The sequence below is a fragment of the Dryobates pubescens genome, chromosome 2 (assembly GCF_014839835.1).
Source record: "Dryobates pubescens isolate bDryPub1 chromosome 2, bDryPub1.pri, whole genome shotgun sequence".
Classification (NCBI taxonomy): Eukaryota; Metazoa; Chordata; class Aves; order Piciformes; family Picidae; genus Dryobates; species Dryobates pubescens.
Window position 1 is genome coordinate 24,080,757 of NC_071613.1, and position 21,539 is coordinate 24,102,295.

The 21,539-nt window shown below is 41.5% G+C and overlaps 1 protein-coding gene across 8 annotated transcripts in view; it reads right to left on the minus strand.

The window, feature by feature from the left end:
* Positions 1–21,539, minus strand: part of AGAP1 (ArfGAP with GTPase domain, ankyrin repeat and PH domain 1) — a 389,866-nt gene that overhangs the window by 129,592 nt on the left and 238,735 nt on the right. For all 8 annotated transcript variants that reach the window (XM_054172086.1, XM_054172080.1, XM_054172073.1 and 5 more), the window contains 2 exons: positions 17,662–17,766; positions 2,959–3,127 (listed from right to left, as the gene is read on the minus strand). In XM_054172086.1, coding sequence (XP_054028061.1) covers positions 2,959–3,127; positions 17,662–17,766 — 274 coding nt within the window. The remainder of the gene's footprint in view (positions 1–2,958; positions 3,128–17,661; positions 17,767–21,539) is intronic.

The following is a 21,539-nucleotide window of genomic DNA, read 5'->3' on the forward strand; positions in this document are numbered from 1 at the left end:
AACACAAATTTCAGAAGCAAAAGGAGAACTGCTACAGTGAGTCTTACTCTCTGCGTATGCAGCTGAACGAATGAAACACAGCCTTACAGAGACGTCTACACCTTCTCTCACCCAAAACATTAGCCATTCCCTTTCTATATCCTCTGACTCCCAAAGTGGGCATAGGACAACAGGTAGTGAGGCATGAATAGGCTGGCTGGCTGTCATGTAGAGCACAAAGCTTTCAGTCCAGCCTGTCTTGCCCTGTTCCCCCCAGTAAATCATAAAGATGTTGCAAAGCTGTTATGCTTCCAGCTAACTCTAGAGGTATTATAGACATCAATGCTTATTTTATCTGTGGGAAGAGAATCATGAAAAAAAAAAGAAAAAAAAGAAAAAAAAAAGAAAAAGCAGGTCAATAACTGGCTTAAAATTAAAGAAGGATCAGTACAGCATGAGAAACAAAATTAAGGTATTCAAGTAGGTAATGATAGAGCAATCAGATTCAACTTCACTTGGAGACCACTATTCCATACATTAGGAGTGCATTAATTATATTAAGACTTAACTATGGTTTATCTCTTGAGCTGTAGTCATCAGCCATCCTCAACAATCTTCTGGTATTTGTAAGGAACATGATAAAGAAGCCAAGAGGGAGGAAAGCTTCAACTACTCCCACCATGTTACTTGAAAACTGCTACCTAAAGGCAGAGCTATTTTCCAGCATTTGCTCTAACACAATTAACTTCTGTGTTTTAAAGGAACTGCTGCGCAATACAACCTCAGACTAGCCAAGACACATAAACGGCAGCTATCACCACTGCCAGAGTGCTGTCTGCTGTACAGTTTCATGTAAAGAAAGCATTACAAAGTGCAGAGTCCTGAAACAACATGAAACACGAAATACTGCTTTAAGTCATGTACAAGCTCTGACCTGGGAATCTAAGCATATGCCAAAACATGTAAATACCATGCTGTAAGCTTTATATTAGTATGTATCTGTGGATACCTCCCTAGAACAATCAAGCAATTTTTGCCTAAGTTCAAACGTTGTACAAGCAGAATTCTCTTATTTAAAGGTCTTGCTGCTTGATTACTGACTCAGACCAGCACTTTTCTTTCCTAAATTATGGAACATGTTGAAAACCAAAACCACTCCCTGCACCCAGTCATCTAAACTAAATGGCAAAATGGCACAAACAAACCAACCATGAATAACTTTGTCCCATGAACTCTTCCAGTGACAACACCAGCTGTGCGTCTTGAGGGGTTGGCTACAACTTGAGAACTGTGATGACATCACAGCTCCAGGTATTTCAGGCACCAGGCCAAACTAATACAAGATGCCACAAAAGATCTCCAGGGATGTCTGCTCAGTGGCACCACTGTAAAGCCACAAGCTGAATTTTAACTTTCCTTGTTTTTTTCCTCCCTTTTCTCCTAAAATAGGGGAGGAAAATGAAAGGAATTGCACCTTGACTTGAAGCACAAGATAACTACCACCATGCAAGAGAAGGCTCTTGAAGAGCAGGGTGATTTAGTTCTTTTCCACGGCTGCTCATCTCACCTGTGTAATGGGTACTGCACAGGGTCAGAAGTGTGTCTGGATAGCTCTGTTGGCACACACCGGAGGTGTCTATGTCGATCATAAATGCAAAAGGCACTTGGCACTTTATGGAGGCTACCCCAAACATGCTGAAAAGACTACCATACCAGCACTATACCAGTGTGAGTTCTGCATAAGATGATGTTTTACAAGATCAATTGACTTAAATGTTTTTCCTTAATGCAATTTTTAAAATCCACTTAGCTGTATGGAGAAGTACTTCAGCAAACAATAAAATTCTTTGTTCAGAGCTCACAAGGAGTGATAAACTACTTCCATAAACAAACTAAGATAGCTTTTTAGAGAAGAATCTTGCTGTTGTAAAGCCCAAAATTATGCATCCTTCTAAAGGTGGAAAGAAGTGCTCTGGATCCCAACAGGGATCTTGAAAAAGCCCTTTCAAATGATACATCTTCTCTCTTTCTAAAACATTAGACCTGGGCCATTAGTCAAAAGGCTGTATCAATTCTTCACATATGCTAGTTTCTGTGATGTTATGCAGAGTTTTGGCAAGTGTAAGGTAACAAGACATGGGAACTCTGGTTGATGAGAAGCTGGACATGAGCCAACAGGGTGTGCTTGCAGCCCAGAAGGCCAACAGCATCCTAAGCTGCATCAAAAGAAGCGTGGCCAGCAGATCAAGAGAGATGATACTGCCTCTTTGTCCTGGTAAGAGCCCTTCTGGAGTACTGCATCCAGCTCTGGTGCCCTCAACACAAGAGGGATTGAGCAGGTCCAGAGGAAGACCATGAAAATAGCCAGAGGGCTGGAATACCTCCCCTACAAGGATGGGCTGAGGGAATTGGGGTTGTTCAGCCTGGAGAAGATAAGACTCTGGAAAGAGCCTTCCAGTACCTGAAGGGGGCCTACAAGAAGGCTGGAGAGGGACTGTTTAAAGAGGCCTGTAATGACAGGGTGAAGGGCAATAGTTTTAATTTAGAGAAGAGTGGATTTAAGTTGGATATTTGGAGAAAGTTATTTACCATGTGGGTAGTGGGACACTGGAACCAATTGCCCAGAGAGGTAGTTGAGTACCCATCCTTGGAGATATGCAAGGTCAGCCTTGCCAGTGCTCTGGGCAACCTCATCTAATGGAGGATGTCCCTGCTGACTTCATGGGGGTTGGATTAGATGAACTTTGGAGCTCCCCTCCAACCCAAACCATTATACGATTCTATGAAGGTTACTTAGAAACTTAGAATCTCTCCTGGAGGACAGACCAGTAGTCAGCGCTTACAAAATACACAACAGCGGTCATTTAGATTTGTAAGTTATCAATTGATGTCATCCCCATCCCAGCTGTACGTGACAGCTGCCCACAGACACTGAAAGAGCAATCTTTCCCTTTATAACTCAGCGTGGCATTCTCTTACCTGAATTGGGCGAGATGTGTAAACTGCTCATGTCCTTGGAGAGGCCATTTGTTTTGGGACTGGAAATGGGTGCACAGGCTGATGTGGCTCTGGGTGGCCTCTTCCCGGGGACTTTCACAGTGGTTCTCAGCAAGTCAATTTCTTTCCCGTGAACGTTCTGCATATAGTCCTGGTTAGAGAGGGGGAAAAGAAAAAGAACAAAAACTAAATCAAACAAACCCTATATTAAACAGGTAGTGTTTTAAGTAATAGAAACAATGAAACCTGTTTTCCTAAGACACTTGCACTACATCATCTGCCAGCAGTCACCATATGATTTTCCCTTTCCTTCCATTTTCTTAGTAATCCCTTTCATGCTTCTCACTACAAATTCTCCCCAAAGCCTGGAGTTTTCTAACACATTCTCCAACTACCAGCTGAGTAAGAGGTAACTAACAATGTGGCTGGTTCTGAGCCACATGTAAGAGTTCACCAGCCAGCAGGTGTCAAACAAAAGTAAAAGACAAGGCTAACAGTCCCTCATGAGCACACTTATTTGTGTCTCTGCCAATGCTTTATACACTTGTATCTTTATTGCTCAGATTCAGCTGGAATTGGTCAGCAGGCACAAAAGTTAGAGAAGGGCACTGACTGGTAAGGTTTTTGCAATTACACCATTGCTTAATTAGAATGTGATCCCTGCTCCACACCCACACAAAAATCAAAGAAGGGAAAAAAAATATGCAAATTATGTCTGATTAGAATAAACACACTAAAAGCTGAAAGCCAGAAGTGGAAAACACTTTGCTTAATTCTTGTTTGGGAAATCCATAGAGAAAAAAAAGACAGAAAAAAAATCGAGTTAGCTGCAGAAAGACAGTGGTTAGCTGACTGGAGACAAACCACTGCTTCCTGAGAAATCCATGAGAAAGTTCTTCAAGTTGTAAATAGCTTCTGGAAAAAGAGGCTCTCGAGATTCTGCTTTCCAGCTTCAAAGGCTTTCCCTAGACTGCCTATGGGCTTCTTCAGGAGAGAAAACAGAAAAGCAAATGGACATGAGTATCTTTATCAAAGGGCAAATAACAACTCTCTAAAGTGAGACAGCTGCTGAGGCAGCAATTCTGGCATATAGCAGAAGACGTATTTCCAGTACACAAGACACCAAAGTTTTCACATCTCAGTACATAAGGTTGTTGTTACGTGCATTCCAATAAAAACAAATGGAACTGGAACTACTATGAGGACATGACAAGAAAGAAGAGACTGTATTGTATGAGAAAATGTGCAAGGCAGGTAGCACAGGACAACAAAAATCAAGGGTGAAGAGGGGTAAGAGCATTGTACATCTGGACACATGTGCCCCAAGATGAAAACAGTAGTTTCAACTAAAGATTGGGAAAAGATCTGGGCTTAAGGTCTTGAGTTAATCTGGAAACCAAGGGAACAGTGTTCTTGGGCAATCTTGTACACAGAGCACCTGGGGCAAAAAGTCTAATTCCTTAACAGAGAGAGCTTGGTCATCTTAGAAGACTGGGTGATGCTGTGGGCAACTGCATGAACAAAGATCTGCAAGCAAAGACATAACTCCCAGTTGTCCAAGTATACAGGACAAGATTTGGCCAGATTACATGGTGTTGTATGAAAGACTACCAATATTTAACTAGGTTGGTTCCAAAACTGCAGCATACAGACCTGTACACCACCAGAGCATTGATTTTTTCAAGTATATAGCTACATGGATTAAAAGCATACCTGAGGTCTAGGTCACTGCTGCCATGAAAAACAGAGCAATCAGCTCCCTCATTAAAATCCTTCTGCCCCTGATGGTTTTTACAATACAAATTATATATTCCACTCAACACATGAAAAACCTACTCCTAGACCAGCAGTCATTTCTTCATAGCATGCATTAATCTGAGATTAAAAACCCAAAACAAAGCTATCACACCAGCCTTTTTTTTTTTTCCCCCTCAGCTGTTTGAGAATTAACAGTGAAAAGGCAGGATCTGAACAATTTATGGGATGAGGATACAGAGCTCTGCTGCCAAAAGAAACAAAGGCAATCCATTAATAAAAATTCATTCACTAAGTGTTAGCTAGAAATGAACAAAACGGTTTCATCCATAAATTATTAAGTTGGCGTAACTTTCTTGTTCAGTGTCAGTTCTTCACAAATTAAAATACGATAAGCAGAACATAATTGAGCATTTATTGCTTCTGGGCTCTAAAATGAGGCGTAATCAGATAGTGACTAAACCTCAGCATGTACCCTTTTTAAGAGACACATTTTATTTCATGTACAACAACCAGCGCACTCCAGTTAAATTTGAGAAGGAGCTGTTGATTCCAAATTCTTCAGAAGAATAGCATGTATGGTTTCCTTACTACCCTGTCAACTTGTAAGATGTTACAGGGTATTATTAAAGCCCTTTTAATTGAGAGTAGAACAGGCTTAGGTGAGCTATAAACCCTTTGAGAGAGTAAATGAATGCTGGCAAGCAGGAAATAAATGTGTTGTAGCCATACCGTTATTATTCGAAAGTACCCAAACACAACAGATGCCACATAGGTATTAATGTCAGCTTAAATATTTATAGGGATATATCAAATGTAAATAATAAAGCCTCTTTCATTGTGTGCAAGATGCATAGTGATAATCTCCGCATTTCCCTGAGGAGAAGAGGCAAGCACCAAGTTTCCAGTTGGCGGAGCATCCGCCCCCGTGCATGCTCCTTCTGATCTGCACTTGGGGAATAAAAGTTAAAACTACAAAATAATGTCACGGCTTCAGAAGCGCAATGGAGGGTTTGATCAGATTAGAACAGATGAGGGTCTTGCTGTCATCTGGAATATGCTGTGTTAAAGAGAAGACAGCAAGCCTGATTTTGATATGCAAATGTTACAGATATAACTCCCCTAGATGTTAGTTGTAGAAAATGCTGATCCGAGAAAAAAGGGGGAAAAAACCCTTTAACAAGGCATGAGGGTAATTCAAAGCCAAGTACTTTAAAACAGCACTTAACAAGTCCCTAGAGCCCACTCAACAGTGGGCCACCCCAGAAGTGCCATCTTCTGCCCCTCAACAGCTTGAAAAAGTAGTAATTGCAACTCCATTTGCATTTTTCTTCTCAACTTGTCCATGTTCATCATTCAGAAATGCAGAAGTAAAAAAAAAAAAAAAAAGGCAAGCAGCAAAGGCAAGGGAACCCTCTCCAACCGTGTGGCTAAGAGGAGAAGCCAGCACCCCAGTCCCCGCACCCCTGCGCTTGCACCTTCGCCATCGCTTGTTTTTTACATTTCGCTCCTAATTATGTTGCATCTATTGCCATACACTTAATTAGCTGCATTAATGTGATTTCTTTTCACATAGTCAAGCAATTAAGAGCTATGATTGAGTTTCATTCAATTAGCCTCAACAAACATGCTAATTGATGTCCCAGATGCAAATGAGGTGCAATGAGAGAAACCTGCTAGCAATTGAGAGTTGTGGCGGGGAGACCCACAGCTCTCAGCTTGCTGACAGCAGCACAGCTCAACATGGCTCCCACCTTCTGCGGAGCTGCCTTGGGAGGTGGCAGGGGAGACAAGCCATTAGTGCCTCAGTTGTCCCAAATAGATCCCTACAGGAATAATGGGCAATGCTGAATCAAATCGGCATCGTCTCCAATTCTCACAGCAAGGGCTGGCACGAGCTGGAGAAGAGCGGAGCATTTTCCTGCAGCCAGGCAGGCATTATAGACCCTGCCAATGCCACGGTTTCTTCAGCTAAGGACTATAAAAGGTCTCCATCTCATCTCTGAGCTTGTGAAATAGTATGCAGGTAATGGCCTGCAGTTATCAGTAACTGGCAACTTAATCTTAGTCAGCTGTGAGGCAATGCTGCCTCTTCCAGTTAAGGCCAGAACGCATCAATCCATCAATAATCCCTAAAAATACACTCGCTGTATTGATTCTCATTGCTTTTCATCCTGAGGTTACTGTTAGAGGTTTGCTCAAATACAGGTGTTAATTTGACTACTTAAGGCCATTGACCATTATCTAGAGGACTAAATAAACTGGTAAAATATCAGCAAAAATCGTAAAAGCTACATTGACTGGATATGACACAAAATATTATTTGACAGCACCACAAAATGAATTGCCTTGAGTAAGAGAGAAACGATGTGCCATGACACAGAATAATGTAAAGTAAAATTACTTCAGTTCTCTTCTTAACACAGCCCTCCATTTACAACAGCAGAAATTAATTTAACCAATTAACTGAGCAGAAGCCTTTCAGACATGCAAATTGAGCAAATGAGTATGATGAAGTTTTCTAAACAGACCTACCAAGAAGAAACACTGCTAGGAGACCTACCAAGAATAAACACTGGTATTTTGGAGGGCTCCCCTTTGTTTTCAAATGCCAGTAGTTGTTGGAATTGCTGCCTGCCCTCAGAGAAGCTAAAACCAGGCGACATGACGCTTCCAGCCATGAAGACTGAAGACAACTAGCAAGCATCTCTCCTTCCACAGCTATGCTTTGCACTGCAGCTGCCTGCTTGGCCACTTTTTCAGGGCAGGAAGGACACATGGATCAGAGTGAGGGAAAGGTAGAAGAAAGTGCTGGCTGCTGCTTCCATGAAGCTGAGACTCAAACTCGCATCATCCAAGTCTACTATAGTTATCTCAACTACACTAAAAGACCACTAAGCATGTGGCAGCATAGTTCCTTCCTGGTACAATCCTTTAATTAACGACATGGCTCACGTTAGGTGTGTAACGCTGTGGATATTGAAACTGTTAAGGAGTTTGAGGATTTTCACAGAATCATAGAACATATCTAGTTGAAAGAGACCTCAAAGATCATCCAGTCCCACCTTCAACCCAGCAAAGAAGGGTCAACACTAAACCATGTCCCTAAGTGCCAGGTCCACATGTTGCTTAAAGACCTCCAGGGACGGTGGCTCCACCACTGCCCTGGGCAGACCATTCCAATGTTTGGCACTCCTTTCAGAGAAGAAATATTTCTTAATACACTGCCTAAAGCTCCCATGGCACAGCTTGAAACCATTTCCTCTAGTCCTGTTGCTTGTCATCAAGGAGAAGAGGCTGGCCCCCTCCTTGCTCCAACTTCCCTTCAGATAGTTGTAGACAGCCTCCTCTTCTCCAGACTGAATAAGCCCAGCTCCCTTAGACACTCCTCATAGGTGATGTGCTTCAGACCCTTCATGAGCTTTATTGCCCTTCGCTGGACATGCTCCTCAATGTCCTTCCTAAAGTGAGAGGCCCAGAACTGAACACAATACTCTAGGTGTGGCCTCACCAATGCTGAGTACATGGGGTTGTTATGACCCAAGTGCAGGACCTGGCCCTTGGTCTTGTTGAACCTCATACAATTAGCCTTGGCCCATCGGTCCAACCTATCCAAACCCTGCTGTGAAGGTTCCCTAACCTCTAGCAGATTGACACAGCCACCCAATGTTTCTAATACAAAAGATGGTCAGCCTTGTCTCACAAAAATGCCTCTCTGCTATCTAGCTTGTATTTCAAAACCAAAGCATTTAATTTTTCAGTGTAATAAGCAAGAAAATGTGTATGAATGCCAAATTACTCAATATAACAGTTATCAGCCAGTACCTTGGAGCTAACCATCCTATGCCTTTCTGTATAACTGCCTGCATGCAATGCTGGAGTAGGAATCCCCTTGTCCTTAAGGCAGGTGTTTTCTTCTCAATTTGCACCATTGCAAAATATTTTCCAAAGTAACATAAAACAGGTCCAGGAAGAATGAGAACTGAAAAATTTCACACAGCTAGGTTTCTACCTCACCAAGCACCTGAGTGGGCAGATTCTGGCAGCCTGCCTGCACAGGCACGTTCAGTTCTGCTCCAGCAGCAACAGAAGACAGTCAGACTCCTAATTGAACTTGCTTTGCGCTGTGCTTCTGTCCTGGGATTGCTGTGAAATGGCTCATGCTGCAACCTTAATGGCCATGCAACCTTAATGATCATGCTGTAACCTTAATGGCCATGGTGGTGTTAGGTTGACAGTTGGACTCAATGACTTCAAAGGTCTTTTCCAACCAAAACAATTCTATGATTCTATGAACCTACTCTTCCCGGCCAAGAAACCACCACCAGGAAGATAGAAGATGCTTCAGAAGACAACAATTAGGGTCTCCTGTGGCTGGGCTCAGTTGGACTGTGGAGAGAGAGAAATCCCTTAATTGGAGTTTTATTTTTTACACCGTGGCACTAGGTGAATGGGACTCAAAGCTCACATCAACACCACTCATCTCATGGTTGCCACGTGTCTTAACACTAATATCTTAAATAATATCTGCTCCACCCTAGACAGCCTCTCTCCACTTATTTCTGCCACCACATACCTGTGCTACTGCCACCTTTCTCCATACACAACACACAAAACAAGAGCCACTCCAAGAGCAGTGCCTTTTCAAGTCTATAATGGAACATACATAAGAGTATCACATTCTTTGTTATTACAGTCTCTCATAAGAAGCCTGTTCTTCTAACTTTTGGAACTGGTCCAAGCCCAGGATTCTTCCCAGGTCCGCCCCTGGTTTACCCTGAGCTTCTGAGAAAAACACCTTTATTTTGTGGGCATTTCCCCCCACCATTCCACTGGACAAATCCCTCCTAAGGCTTAGCTTACTGAGGCTAAGACAGTGTTTCCTGATCCGAGGTAAAACAAAAATTATTATGGAAAAGAAGGCTTATGGTTGCACCTCTGGATGACATTTTAAAGACCAGGGGTGGCATATTTTTTGAAACACGATTCCAATTTTGTGAGCTGACCTATTGGACCCACAAAAATCTATTGTTCACCCTCAGCAACAACTGCTGCTGAAAAACAAAACCAATACAAGGCCAAACCCCCAAACCCCGGGTAGATGGATGGAGCCTCGACTTTTGTGCCTCTGTGTGGCAGTCAGACATTTTTATTGCGAAACGCCGTCTGGAAAAGATGCAAAACAAAATTGCTAAACTGCAAAAAAGAAGAAAAGAAGGGGGGAGAAAAAAAAAAACAAAAGGCCCCCTTCCCTTTGCTTATTGAGTTCAAAGGCATAACATGCAGCACCCTGCAGCAAATGGGAAGCTACACTAATTTTAAAGCCATAAAATGCTATAAAGTGCCCTGCGGGGCAGGACTACACTGAAGCTAGTTGCACCTAAATAAGACATGGTTCATTTACTTCGCAGCTTAGCCTAATGTAATCATCAGCGGATTTCTAGCCTAGAGTTGTAACAGGCAAATAGCCGATACTTGCGGAGGCGACACTCCCAGCCATTGAGGGGCCTCAGCTAGATTGCTGTTGATTAGAAAATTTTTCAGTTTTGACAAGCACTTAATGAACATAAATCGCTCCCTGATTGGTTTTCCATTTGGGGCCACAGGCACACCTAAGGAAAAACAAAAAGTCTCCCAATTCCTCTCCCCTTCCTTTCCAAGAAGGACCTCAGCAACAAAGCTACCATCAGGTTATGAGCCACAGTGGAATATATTCATCAAATGTTCCTGTTAAATTATCCATCCTCCCCTCTCGCATCTAAATATGGGTATAATATCATTCGGCTTCATAATATATACATATAGTTAATTTTAAGAAAAGCAACGAAATGTTATTTCCTGAGGAGAACATAGGAATGAAAACGCTATCTGGAAAACACTGATCACCCTGAAGCATGCTGTCCTGGCAAAAAGAAGGTCATCTTGAATTTGTTGTATTCACATTGGAAATCAAGAACGTTAAATTTCATTGATAACAAGCACTGACTATACCAATACCACGATGTCAATCAGTCACGTCAGCAATGCAGGGACAAGGGAGGAAGTTAGGGCAACACTTCCAACATAAAAGCAGTTTCACAAAATATTGTGGGTTTGAGTTTTGGTTGGTTGAGGTTTTGGGGGCTTTTTTTTAGTTTGTTGTTGTGTTGTTTTGTTTGGGTGTTTGTTTTGTTTGTGGGGTTTTTTAAAAGGATCACTCATTTCCATAACTTTTAAAGAAAATCCTTATGCCTGTGTGTCACTTCCCATTCAGACTTTGTAACAAGAACAAATCAGAGTTTTACCATCCTGAGTAATTTATGAAGCATTTATGTCCACAGCAGTTAGCTCTGCTGCACAGGAAGCTCTAATTTCATAAAACCCTGTGATTAACTGGGCTTTTGCCATGTAAATTGCAACTCACTGCCATACCAAAAATTTCCCCTGCCTTTTTGAAGAGAGAGAGGATATGACATTGAAGTGCACGTTTGTTGCGTGTTGTACATGCTGCAAGTTCGCACAGCTCTGCAGTAGCAGTTGTGCTTGCTACAATATCCTGCGCTAATGACGTGATAAATCTTGTCATGCCCTCCAAAATGAATGGACTTGAAACAAAAAATGCTTCGTGTTCGCCCTGTTTGTACATTTAGTGACCTGTAAGCATCTGTAACAAGTCATGGAAGTGATTATAAGAGGTTACTGTGAATAATCAGTCTCCCTCTCCTTTCCTATTGACTGGGATTGTGTGTTCTGAGTATTTCACAGGGTAGCTTGCTGACCATGGGTAACTACAATCTGATTTTTCACTGAGCAGAGCATGTGCAATGGCTCTTTCAAGGAAGATTATTTGCAGTTTGAAAAGTCAAAAAAGCCAGGGAGGGTAGAAAATAATTTGCCTTGACAGCTATCCCAAATGATAGGTCTCATTTAAGAGCTGCAAGCACATTTCAACTTCTGTTTTGCCCATCTGTTTTTAAGTTTTTCTCCATCTTCACTCCATTACATTGATAATAAAGAAGTTTTCCATTAAGCTATAAAGTGAATGAGTGATCTGTACAGCTATACCACTTTGTATAAGTCTCTTTTTCTTTTAAACCACCATAGATTTTATGTTTGGTGTATTTACTAAAGAAAAAAGAAAAAGTTAAAGCAGTGTGATTAACACCTAATTTCATCCATAAAGGGTGGTTATCCTCTAGTCATCACTAGAAGCAATGTAAATTCCCAGGGAAACATGCTGGAATTAAGAAAGGAAAGCTCTGGGAAATTTAAGTCAATATTGCCAGAAAGGAGAATGCTGCTCTGAACACAGTTGTCATGGGAAGGCTTCCAGGAAGAGTGCCAGTTGTGGTAAGTGAGAAAAATACATCACCAGCTCATCACCTGTAATGAACAATTACTATACACACAGTCTGTAACTGTTCCTATAATTTGGCTTTTTTCCCCTATCTTAACCAACGTTTTAGGCATATTAATGGATGTAATTATAATAAAAACTGCAATGCTTCAGATAGATTTACCTTCATCACTGCTCAAACAATATCCTCATTTTTGCTCTTTGGGACTTGCTTTGATCACTCCTCTTTCAGGAAACAGAGCTATATCTTATGTGAAAAACAACAAGCGCATATCCCTTTGTCAGCTCAAATATATATTACCAGAGCCTGATTTCAGGATTAGTTGTTCACAGGAAAGGCCAGCTAGAAAGGCTTTCAGAGCCAGCCAATATTCAGCTTTACATTCCTTTGATGCAAAAAACACGGGGGAAAAAACCCAGGCATACACAATGGTATTTTAGAAATATATAAGACCATGAATATTTCTATTAAAGCAACACAAACAACACACTTCAGTGCTATTAAACAGCCTGAGGTAATGCAACCCTGAAAATAAGGCTGAACTGAAACGATGTCTATAGGTGGTTATTTGTAAGAATGAAGGTAAGCATTGTTCCCTTGGCCAGAGCAACACGCGGCCCTGCTGCCAGGCTGCCCCACTGCTACCAGGCCATGCACAAAGATGCCACGCAGCGCAGTTGGCATGGCTTGCTCTTCAAAAATGAGATGGATGCTTTCCATTTTCAAATTGAGCAGGAAAATCCTAAGAGATGATAATAGTCAAATGTTTTGACTGCAGCTCTAAGAGAAATGCCATGTTATGGTACTTAAAGAAAGTGCATGGATCTACCACACTTCCACAGAAGACATTTGCAATAGCCTCCTTTTTAGTACCACAGAATCATTTTCAATAGCCTCCCATTTAGTATCATAGGATCACAAACTGTTAAGGTTGAAAAAGACCTCTGAAATCATCAAGTCCAACTGCTCAACACTACTGTTAAGCCACTACCATTAAACCATGTCCCTAAGCACCATGTTCACACATCTTTTAAATACCTCCAGGGATGGCAACCACACCACTTCCCAAGGCAGCCCGTTTCAATGCTTGATAACCCTTTCTGTGAAGACTTTCTTTCCTAATATCCAAATATTCTCACCAATATCTCCAATATTTCTCACCAAGTCTTCTTTCCTTGGAGAAATCTCAACTGAAAGCCCAGTGCCCCCATCCCAAGTTCCAAAGACTTTTACAGCACCATTAGGTCTGTTTTGTATCATCTTCCAAGAAGATGTGTCTGTATAAAATGTTATTGAAGCTCTTGCACAGAGTTTAACCTAGTGTTGGTATGACTCCTTATCAGGCTGATAGTTTGTATTAAAAAAAAAAACCTCCAACAACAAAAACATTCAGTTTATCTGAGGACAGAACAACATTGCTAATGCTCCCCTGGAGCTTGCTCGTGTAAGCTACTTAACCAAACAGTCTTATTTTTAAGGAAGGGTTTTGAAGCTGTGGCTATTGTCAGATGAATTGTGCTGAACAAGTGAATCCACACACTTATCAAGGAGATAAAGACAGTTCCCACCCCTAATCACTGCTACAATGCTCCACACCTCAACACAAGTTATCAAACTAGATCAGTGAGAATGGGAGTAAGGTAAAAGAGTGGCGTTACTGCAATACAGACCTCAACAAGTGAAAATCATCCTTGCTGTATAGGAGCATGGGATTTACAAACCATGTGTTTTCTAGATGGGTATTAGACCCTCCTTCTCATGTGTTCCTCCACCATAAGATGCCACATCACTGTGCTTTTATTTAACATCAAATCTAGAATAGTGTACAGGGGGAAAAAGTGCCTTTCTCCAAAAAAAGAGAGCTGTTTTCAGATGACACCCCCTCTTTTTTTTTCTCTTTTCAGAAATAAGGAGCAGTGATGAGGATGATGATGATACAAGAGCAGAAAATGGACATGCACAGCTCAAGTTTTGTCATTTACTGACATGTGGCATGATGATAACCCTCTGGCAGGCAGACAGCAGTGAAATATCATCAGCTATTCATTGGGATAAAGCTCAGATAAAGAAGCAGCGTGCAATGCTGCCCAGCAGGTATCCTGGTGAATACATTTTGGGAGCCCTCGCACATGGCATTCTGCCATTAAAAGCCAAGAGATGCCTAGACAAATTCCCCTGGGGCCCTTTGGGGAGGCTGACACTGAATTTGTCAGCCAGAATTTTAGTCATCCACTCAACGGCTATACTCTAGAAACGCAAGATGAATAGGTAGCTATGGTGAACTTTGAAGCCTGCAGGTCAAAGTTCTCTCTCATTATCCCCACCATTTTCTATCGGCATAGCTCTGCAGCATCCCAAGGGACAGGAAGGTTTAAGGCTCTTGAAAAAAACCTGACATGACCAAGTCAGAAAACAGTAGGGTGCTTATGTACATGTATTTTTCTTTTCCCATTTTTCTCTCCCCCCACTTTCTTGAGAAGAAAGAATATGAATTTAGCTATTGTGTCAAACATCAACCTGGTGGCATTAGTAGTTACTCATTTAGCTGGCGCAATATAGCAGTCATTTCAACATGCTGCCCTGCCAAACAGGCCTGACCCTTCCAGGGGCACCCTCTCTGTAAAAAAATGTACTAATTTGATTTTTCACCCCAAAACCTTTCATTTTGCAGCCAGTTCCTTCTAGGAGGATGACAATACTGATTTCTGCAATAGGAACACATTCTCTATATAAAAAATACTGCCTTCGTGCCTGGGCTGCCACTGAACACATCTAACAGAGACAAGTGATCCACTTCTGGCCAAGTCTCAAGCAATATTTAATGTAGAGCTCACTACCAGCCATTAACTATTATAATAGGTCAATGCAGGTGTTATGTTCTGACTCAAATCACAGCCTGGAAAGACCCATCTTTTGCTTCATAGAACTACAGCTGCAAAATTTTGTATAACCAAAATGACCTACAAACCTGAGATAACCCAAATCTAACTAACAGGTCAGATTAGAGTCAAGCTTTTTTAGGAAACCGACTTTAGATGGCTAACAGAAGTTCCGTTCGTCAGTACTATTTAATAGGAAGACTGGTAGGAATAAGGTCCTTATTTCTCAAAGCATTGTAAGAGATTATCCCAAATGGCAATGCAAACATAGTATTAAAAAGTCATTCAATTTTTTGGTTTGCTGTGAAAAAAGCAAGCACTTAGAGACAACCTAATACTAGCAAGACCAAACCAGAAACACATTATCAGAGTCCTGTTTGGGGGAAAGCCACTTCCTTGGTAACAAGCAAGTGGAAATCCTGAATCTCCTGTCCTGCCTACAAAGTTTTGTACAAAGTGTGCTGGGAGTACAAGTGTCTGGTCCTGCCCCCTCCTCCTTGTGATTTGCCCAGAGCACAGAAGGTGCTACTCACACACTACTACTGCTTGATGGATGATGAATGCTCTGTAGGCTGTATCAACAACAGTTAATTGACAATACATATTCCATTGACAGTATGGAAACATGGTGCAGTGCCTCTTTGAAGGCTAAAGACAACAGAAATAAGGCACTAGGTCAGCAATATTTATACTACAAACCATGTCACAGAGATTTTGACACAAATGAGCAGAACCCCAGATACTTCTGGAGAGTGGATTCAGTAAAGGTGTCCTAAGAAGCCCCTGAACAAGTACATTTTCCCCGTGAGCTTCTTGTGTGCTAGAAGCATGGTCCCTCACCGCCACCTACCCACATTTAGCTATGGGAGAAGTAGTATGTTACAAACCTCTCTGATCTATGCAAGGAGATCTGAGCCAACACAACTGTGGAGCCACGGAACTTCTTCTTAGGGTGGAGGGGCACGGTGGGGGATAGAGGGAAACAATTACAACCTAGTAATTACTTCTTCTTTAAATGGATTGTCTGTAATCTCCAATGAATTTACCTCTAATCTCAAAGTAATTACCTCTAATCTCAACGGATTCTCACTCTGGGGAAGACCAAGTAGCTCCAGGGAAGCCTTCAGAGAAGAAGTACTCTATTGTCTGAAAGTGGCAATGAAAAACTAACAAGTGCACAGCAGCCTCCAGGAACAATAGAGCACTTCCACAAAGCCAGGAAGGGGCCTGGGTACAGACAATGGCAGCTTGCAGTCTCCTTCCTTGGATGACCCAGAGCTGGCCAACACAATCTAAGGGAAACTCATGTGGGAGCTCCACGGGGGTTGCCTTAAAGGCAGGTAGTATCTGTGCTACCCTTCTGCGAGCAACACCAATATACAATTCAGGTATTTTTGAACTACTTCACAGTAGAATTCCCCAAATTTAAAGGCACTAAGAGCCATCAAAAAGGACAGACAGACTTGTACAGTTTCATGTAAAGAAACAGTGAAAACCTTGCTCCAAAGCACAAGGTCTGAGGGACAAAATTTCCGATGGGAAGAAGAAATGCCTTGAAGCAAGTTGTCATCTAACTTTTACAGCAATTTTTGAGAGACACGGGCATAACACCAGAAAAACACCAGAGAAAGTGCAAATATTTGTCAGACAGGGAACAGTAAATTGGTGCAAGCTCAGCATCAGTGTGCCTACGCTCCTCAGACGCCACCCATCTAAAGTAGAAGTCTCCTGCCAGTGCCATGTGCAGGTCTATAAGCTACAGAGCGTATCTACAGAAAAGCCTCTGATCACAATTTTCATTTTCACTCCTTCATGAAAATTTCCCCAGGAGCACAAAATCACACCAACAGTTTTAGAAAAAAGGGCCCTAAAAATGTTACAACTGGCCATCTTCTTGGCTTTCATATATAATATTATGGTAAGATACAAGATCAAATATGATTCTTAAGAACTTGGTGGGGGTCACACCACATTTTTCATATTTTACTGTTGCCTGTACTAGAGAAAAATGACAGAAACTGGGAATCCCCTGGGAGTTTCCAAGATCTGGAGTCTCAGCATTAGCTCTGTCTTTTGAACTGGCCTGGCATGGAATGAGTTCTGACAAATGTCACCTTTTCTCCTGCTGGTATGGATGGAGCAGATGGGGTGGGCTAATTCTAAGTCAGAACACCGTGTTCCTTCCACCTGCCCACAACCATACTCAGAGACTGGGCTACGTTCGCTGAGAGGGATGGAGAGATGCTAACAGATGCTGGAACACGGTGAAGTTTTATGGCACAGATTTTAACAGCTATGCCATTTTCAGGAGACTGCTCAGAATTACTTCTCAATAAACCATAATCTCTGTACACTGACCAATACCAGAGACTTGTCTCACTCTTTACTACATCTAGGACATTTTTGATTATAAAATGCTTCTGTTTTTCAATCCTGAGATTGACAACAATTCCGTAAAAGGGAAAGTTTAAACTGTTTCAGCTGCCTCTTAGGAACCCCAGTTCCAGGGGATTCAAATGATCTTGACTGTTCTCAGACTTGCACCAGGTAATTTTATTTCAGACTAAGCCTTTTTGAAAGGGAGGAGAATGAAGAGAGAGAAAGAAGTTTCTCCAGCAAAGAAGAGTCAAAGCAGCCACGTCAGGATGAGGTTGCTGGCATTGTTTTATCAGGGCCTGACACTGCTGAACTCTCAGAAAGCAAGGTGCACTTACATGTAAACTGGGATGGTAGGTCAGCACGCCATTGTCGCACAACGTCACATACTTCTTCTTCCACTCTTTATTCAATGACTTGCCACTTCGCTTTAGCAGCATACCCTATTAGAGGGGAAAAGAAAAAACGATTGAATGCTTTTTTGTCAATGCATACCTATTTAAGAAACAGAAAGAGGTAAGTATAATTGCCAAGGTTCTTAAATATGCTTTCCCCAGCATGTTACTCATATTCCCCTGCTTCTCCCATGATGCATGCTTTCTCCCACCAGCAGCTTCAGCGTTTGCAATTTAGGAGGAAAAGCTCTAAATGCAACTTTCATAAAGCGAGTCATGTAAACAGAAAAGACTGGCTTTGTCCAACGGGTAAAGAAAACACTTTTGCACTGAATCCTGTGCCTCAGGGAAGCACATTTTCATGTGACACAGAGTAAGGTAACCCATATGCACTCCTAGTTGACAAAGACTCTGCTCAGTGCATTTCCTAGCTCTCCAAAATAAATAACAAACCACAGATTGAATAGCTTTTGCTCCCTTCTTTGTCATTCAGGCTCAGCCCCTCCACAAGCAGGGAAGAACACACGTTTGCTCTCATTCCCTTTTGCAGTAAGGTGACACCACAATGGAAATCCTCCCAGATATTCATTTCAGCAAGAGAGAAGCCAATTCCAGGCAACAGCAGCAAAATGGAAATAGGAAAAATATGACATTTTCCCAATGAATTATGTATCATTTAATGAAAGAGATGTGATCAGAGAAGAAAGAGGTAGGCAAAGGGACTCACCTCATCACAAATTGTACTCAACAAAAACATGAGTGGTGAATGATAACAATCTACCAGTTTAAACAAATTTATCACCACATTCAAAGGGACAAGCCCTACTACTGCAGAGTAACCTGTTCTCAGCTTAACATTAGAAAGTCTCTTAGAAAAGCAAAACAACACACTGTAGCAGACTGAAGAAGGTAAGTAAAGACATGCGTCAGCAACACACCTCCTTAGGAAATTTTAATTTCCAAAACCAATTCAGAAGGCAGTTCCTAGTGAGTTCATACAGCACTTTGGTTATTTCAAGTCTTACTGTAATGTCCTGATGGACCTACCACAGGGTAATTCCAGAGATCAAGTTCCAGTAACAGCAGACAGTCAGATTCAATTCATTAAATCATATCCAGGAATCTAAACGAATGCAAACTACAGAACACAGAAAAAACATGCACTATCAAACATGGTGCTTTCAACTCCCATGGAGCTGTGTTTGTGGTAGGAGGTTAAAACCTTGAAAGCAAGTTATGCTGTTTTCCCATTAAACCCACAGCTTCATAAAAACATCTCTCTGCACACCCAGCCCCAAAGCCACGAGGGGACAACAGACAGTTCTGTGCAAGCAGAACTTGGCAAATTCCAGATGTCAAAATATTCAGCTCAAGTCCTTTGCCACATCTGTATGAACTTAACAACTCTCCTGCAACAACAGAGCTGAGCCCAGTGGAAAAGTCAAGTTCACAATTGCCTGTTCCTGGACACACACTTTGAATGAAACTTTAGAGCACAACCCATCACAATTCAAAGCACGCTGTGGATGGGACTGTAAAGAAAGGCTTGTGTTAGATGACTAAATTACACAGCACTACAAACCCCGAACTTTCTGACCGTCTGGGGGTCAGATTTCTTTCTTTTTTTGGTGCTGTTCCTTGCTACAACTCTAACTTTTATAAGAGAGATTGAGCTTTCTGAAATGCTTTCTTACAAAAGCTTCTGTGACTGCAAGTCGCACATCCCAATTACCGTCTTCCAGTGGTTAGAGACGTTGTTTTCTTCTATTAAAAAATGAAAGCTTATTTCTGCCTTTGACTTGTCTGTTTGTCTATAGCAGGTGATCTATCACTTCACCTTTCCAATCTTTCATACCTCACCTGCAGCCTTTCATACCTCACTCACATTTAGGGGGACCCAATTCTACTTATTGCTGTGGGGATCAAAAATTACTGTTTCCCTGCACTGGTTTGTTCTTCAGACCTTTTAATGGGGAAAAAGCTGTAAGGATCACTTTTTTTTTTTTTTTCTTTTCCTCCCTACCCTTGCCTTTTTATTTTTATTTTTTTTTTTAAAGTTTTGGAGAAAGGGAAATATATACACTTTACTTTCTCAACTGTCCCTTTGCTAAATAGAAAATGTGTCAATACTTAGGAAATTTTCAATTCATGACAGTCAAACTCAATGATTAATGAAGTCCTACCACTTCCCTGATTATTACTATATAAAAGTACTGCTGCTATCTAGGTGTGAATTATGAAACACTAACTTTGAACCTAAATGAAACAACTGATTCAAAAAGAGGTTTCACCTGGCTTTTAAATTGGAATGTGGTGCTATCATGTTAAAAAACCCCCAACACCTCAGTATTTAATACGGACAACATATCTATTTCTGCCCAACAAACGAATCAGACTTCCCAATCCAGTTTCTTTAGGCACTACCTCAGCAAAAAGAATAGATTTTTGTATTATGTCAGAATCAAAATTATCTTCCAGTACCTGCAGAAGAAACTGCTCTGAATACAAAGAGATAACCTGAAGTGTTATGAGGCAGAGAAGACAAAATAAAGGACACTTCCCCCCTGCAAAGGCTAGAGACAACCACTTTGCTTGTGGTAATTATATAGAATGTTCTGGAGAAATGCCCTTAGTGTCAGAGTTTAGATCAGTTATAAATGCACTTCAATATTAAGTAAACTTAAAAAAACCCAAATACAAATGGCCCAGATATGACAACAAACATTACTTGAAAAAAAACCAACCCAAAACCAACACCACACCTTTCACTTCAGTCACATTATGTCTACATTTAAGTCACATCAGCCACTCTGCCTAGGAAATGTGATACATGGGTTCCCACTGACCTTCGGTACCTCTGAGGCAATTTTGAGGTAGCTTGGACATGTCTCCGGTCACAGCCAAACAGGCCTCCATGTACGCACAGCGCATGGGAAAAAACACATTTAATCTCCAAGCTATGCAGTAAGGCACCAAGTAAATCAATTCCCATCTCAAAACAGCAATTCTGGTTTTTTCAGTTTGGTCAAAATAATCTTTGCCTCAAATCATTATTAATTGGATAACATCATTTCTCCTAATTTGTAGGCAACCTTTCATTTGTTCCATCTGGAACTGTAGCCCTGCAGGTTGGTGTAGCTGACCCAAAGCCTCCAGATTCAACGCTGAGGAATTTAACACCTCCGATTTCCACACAAAGCGAGAAGAATGTCACACTTCGAATTTGATTTTTTACCACCTTCCCTCCGAAACTGCAATTCTGTATCTAACGGAGGAACGCTTCTCTCCTGCCAGACTCTGCTAGCTTGTACTTTAAACGATCCACAGGAAAAAGACTTCAACTGGAGTGCATGAACTTTGCTTCTTGGGTTTTGCTCAAGGAGCTGCGTCACCGTACAAAGCAAACAGAGGAACCGTCTGTACGTACTGCGAGCTCTTTATTAGTAATGTGTATGCTACATCTAGTCCCAGGAGGTCATTGCAAGCCAAAAGCAATGTTAAGTGTACAAGCTTTAAATAACTTACAAAGTTAATGTAATGAATGTAAGTGTTATCTGAAATCCATCACTCAGTGGCTTGCTGTAGCCTCAAGCTGTGATAAAACACCACTCATAAATTTATATTAAAACTCTGTTCAATAGCAATTATTTACCAACAAAGATTTATTGATTGCATTTGCTGTTAGAGACTGGGGCTCTAACTGAGTCAATCAGCTTACGTTGTTGAGCTTCAGGGCACCAGGAGAAGTTACAGGCTGCCATCAGGCTCTGCATCCCAATCATTACCGTGAGAGCAGGAGCAGCTAATGAAAAGCCACCAGT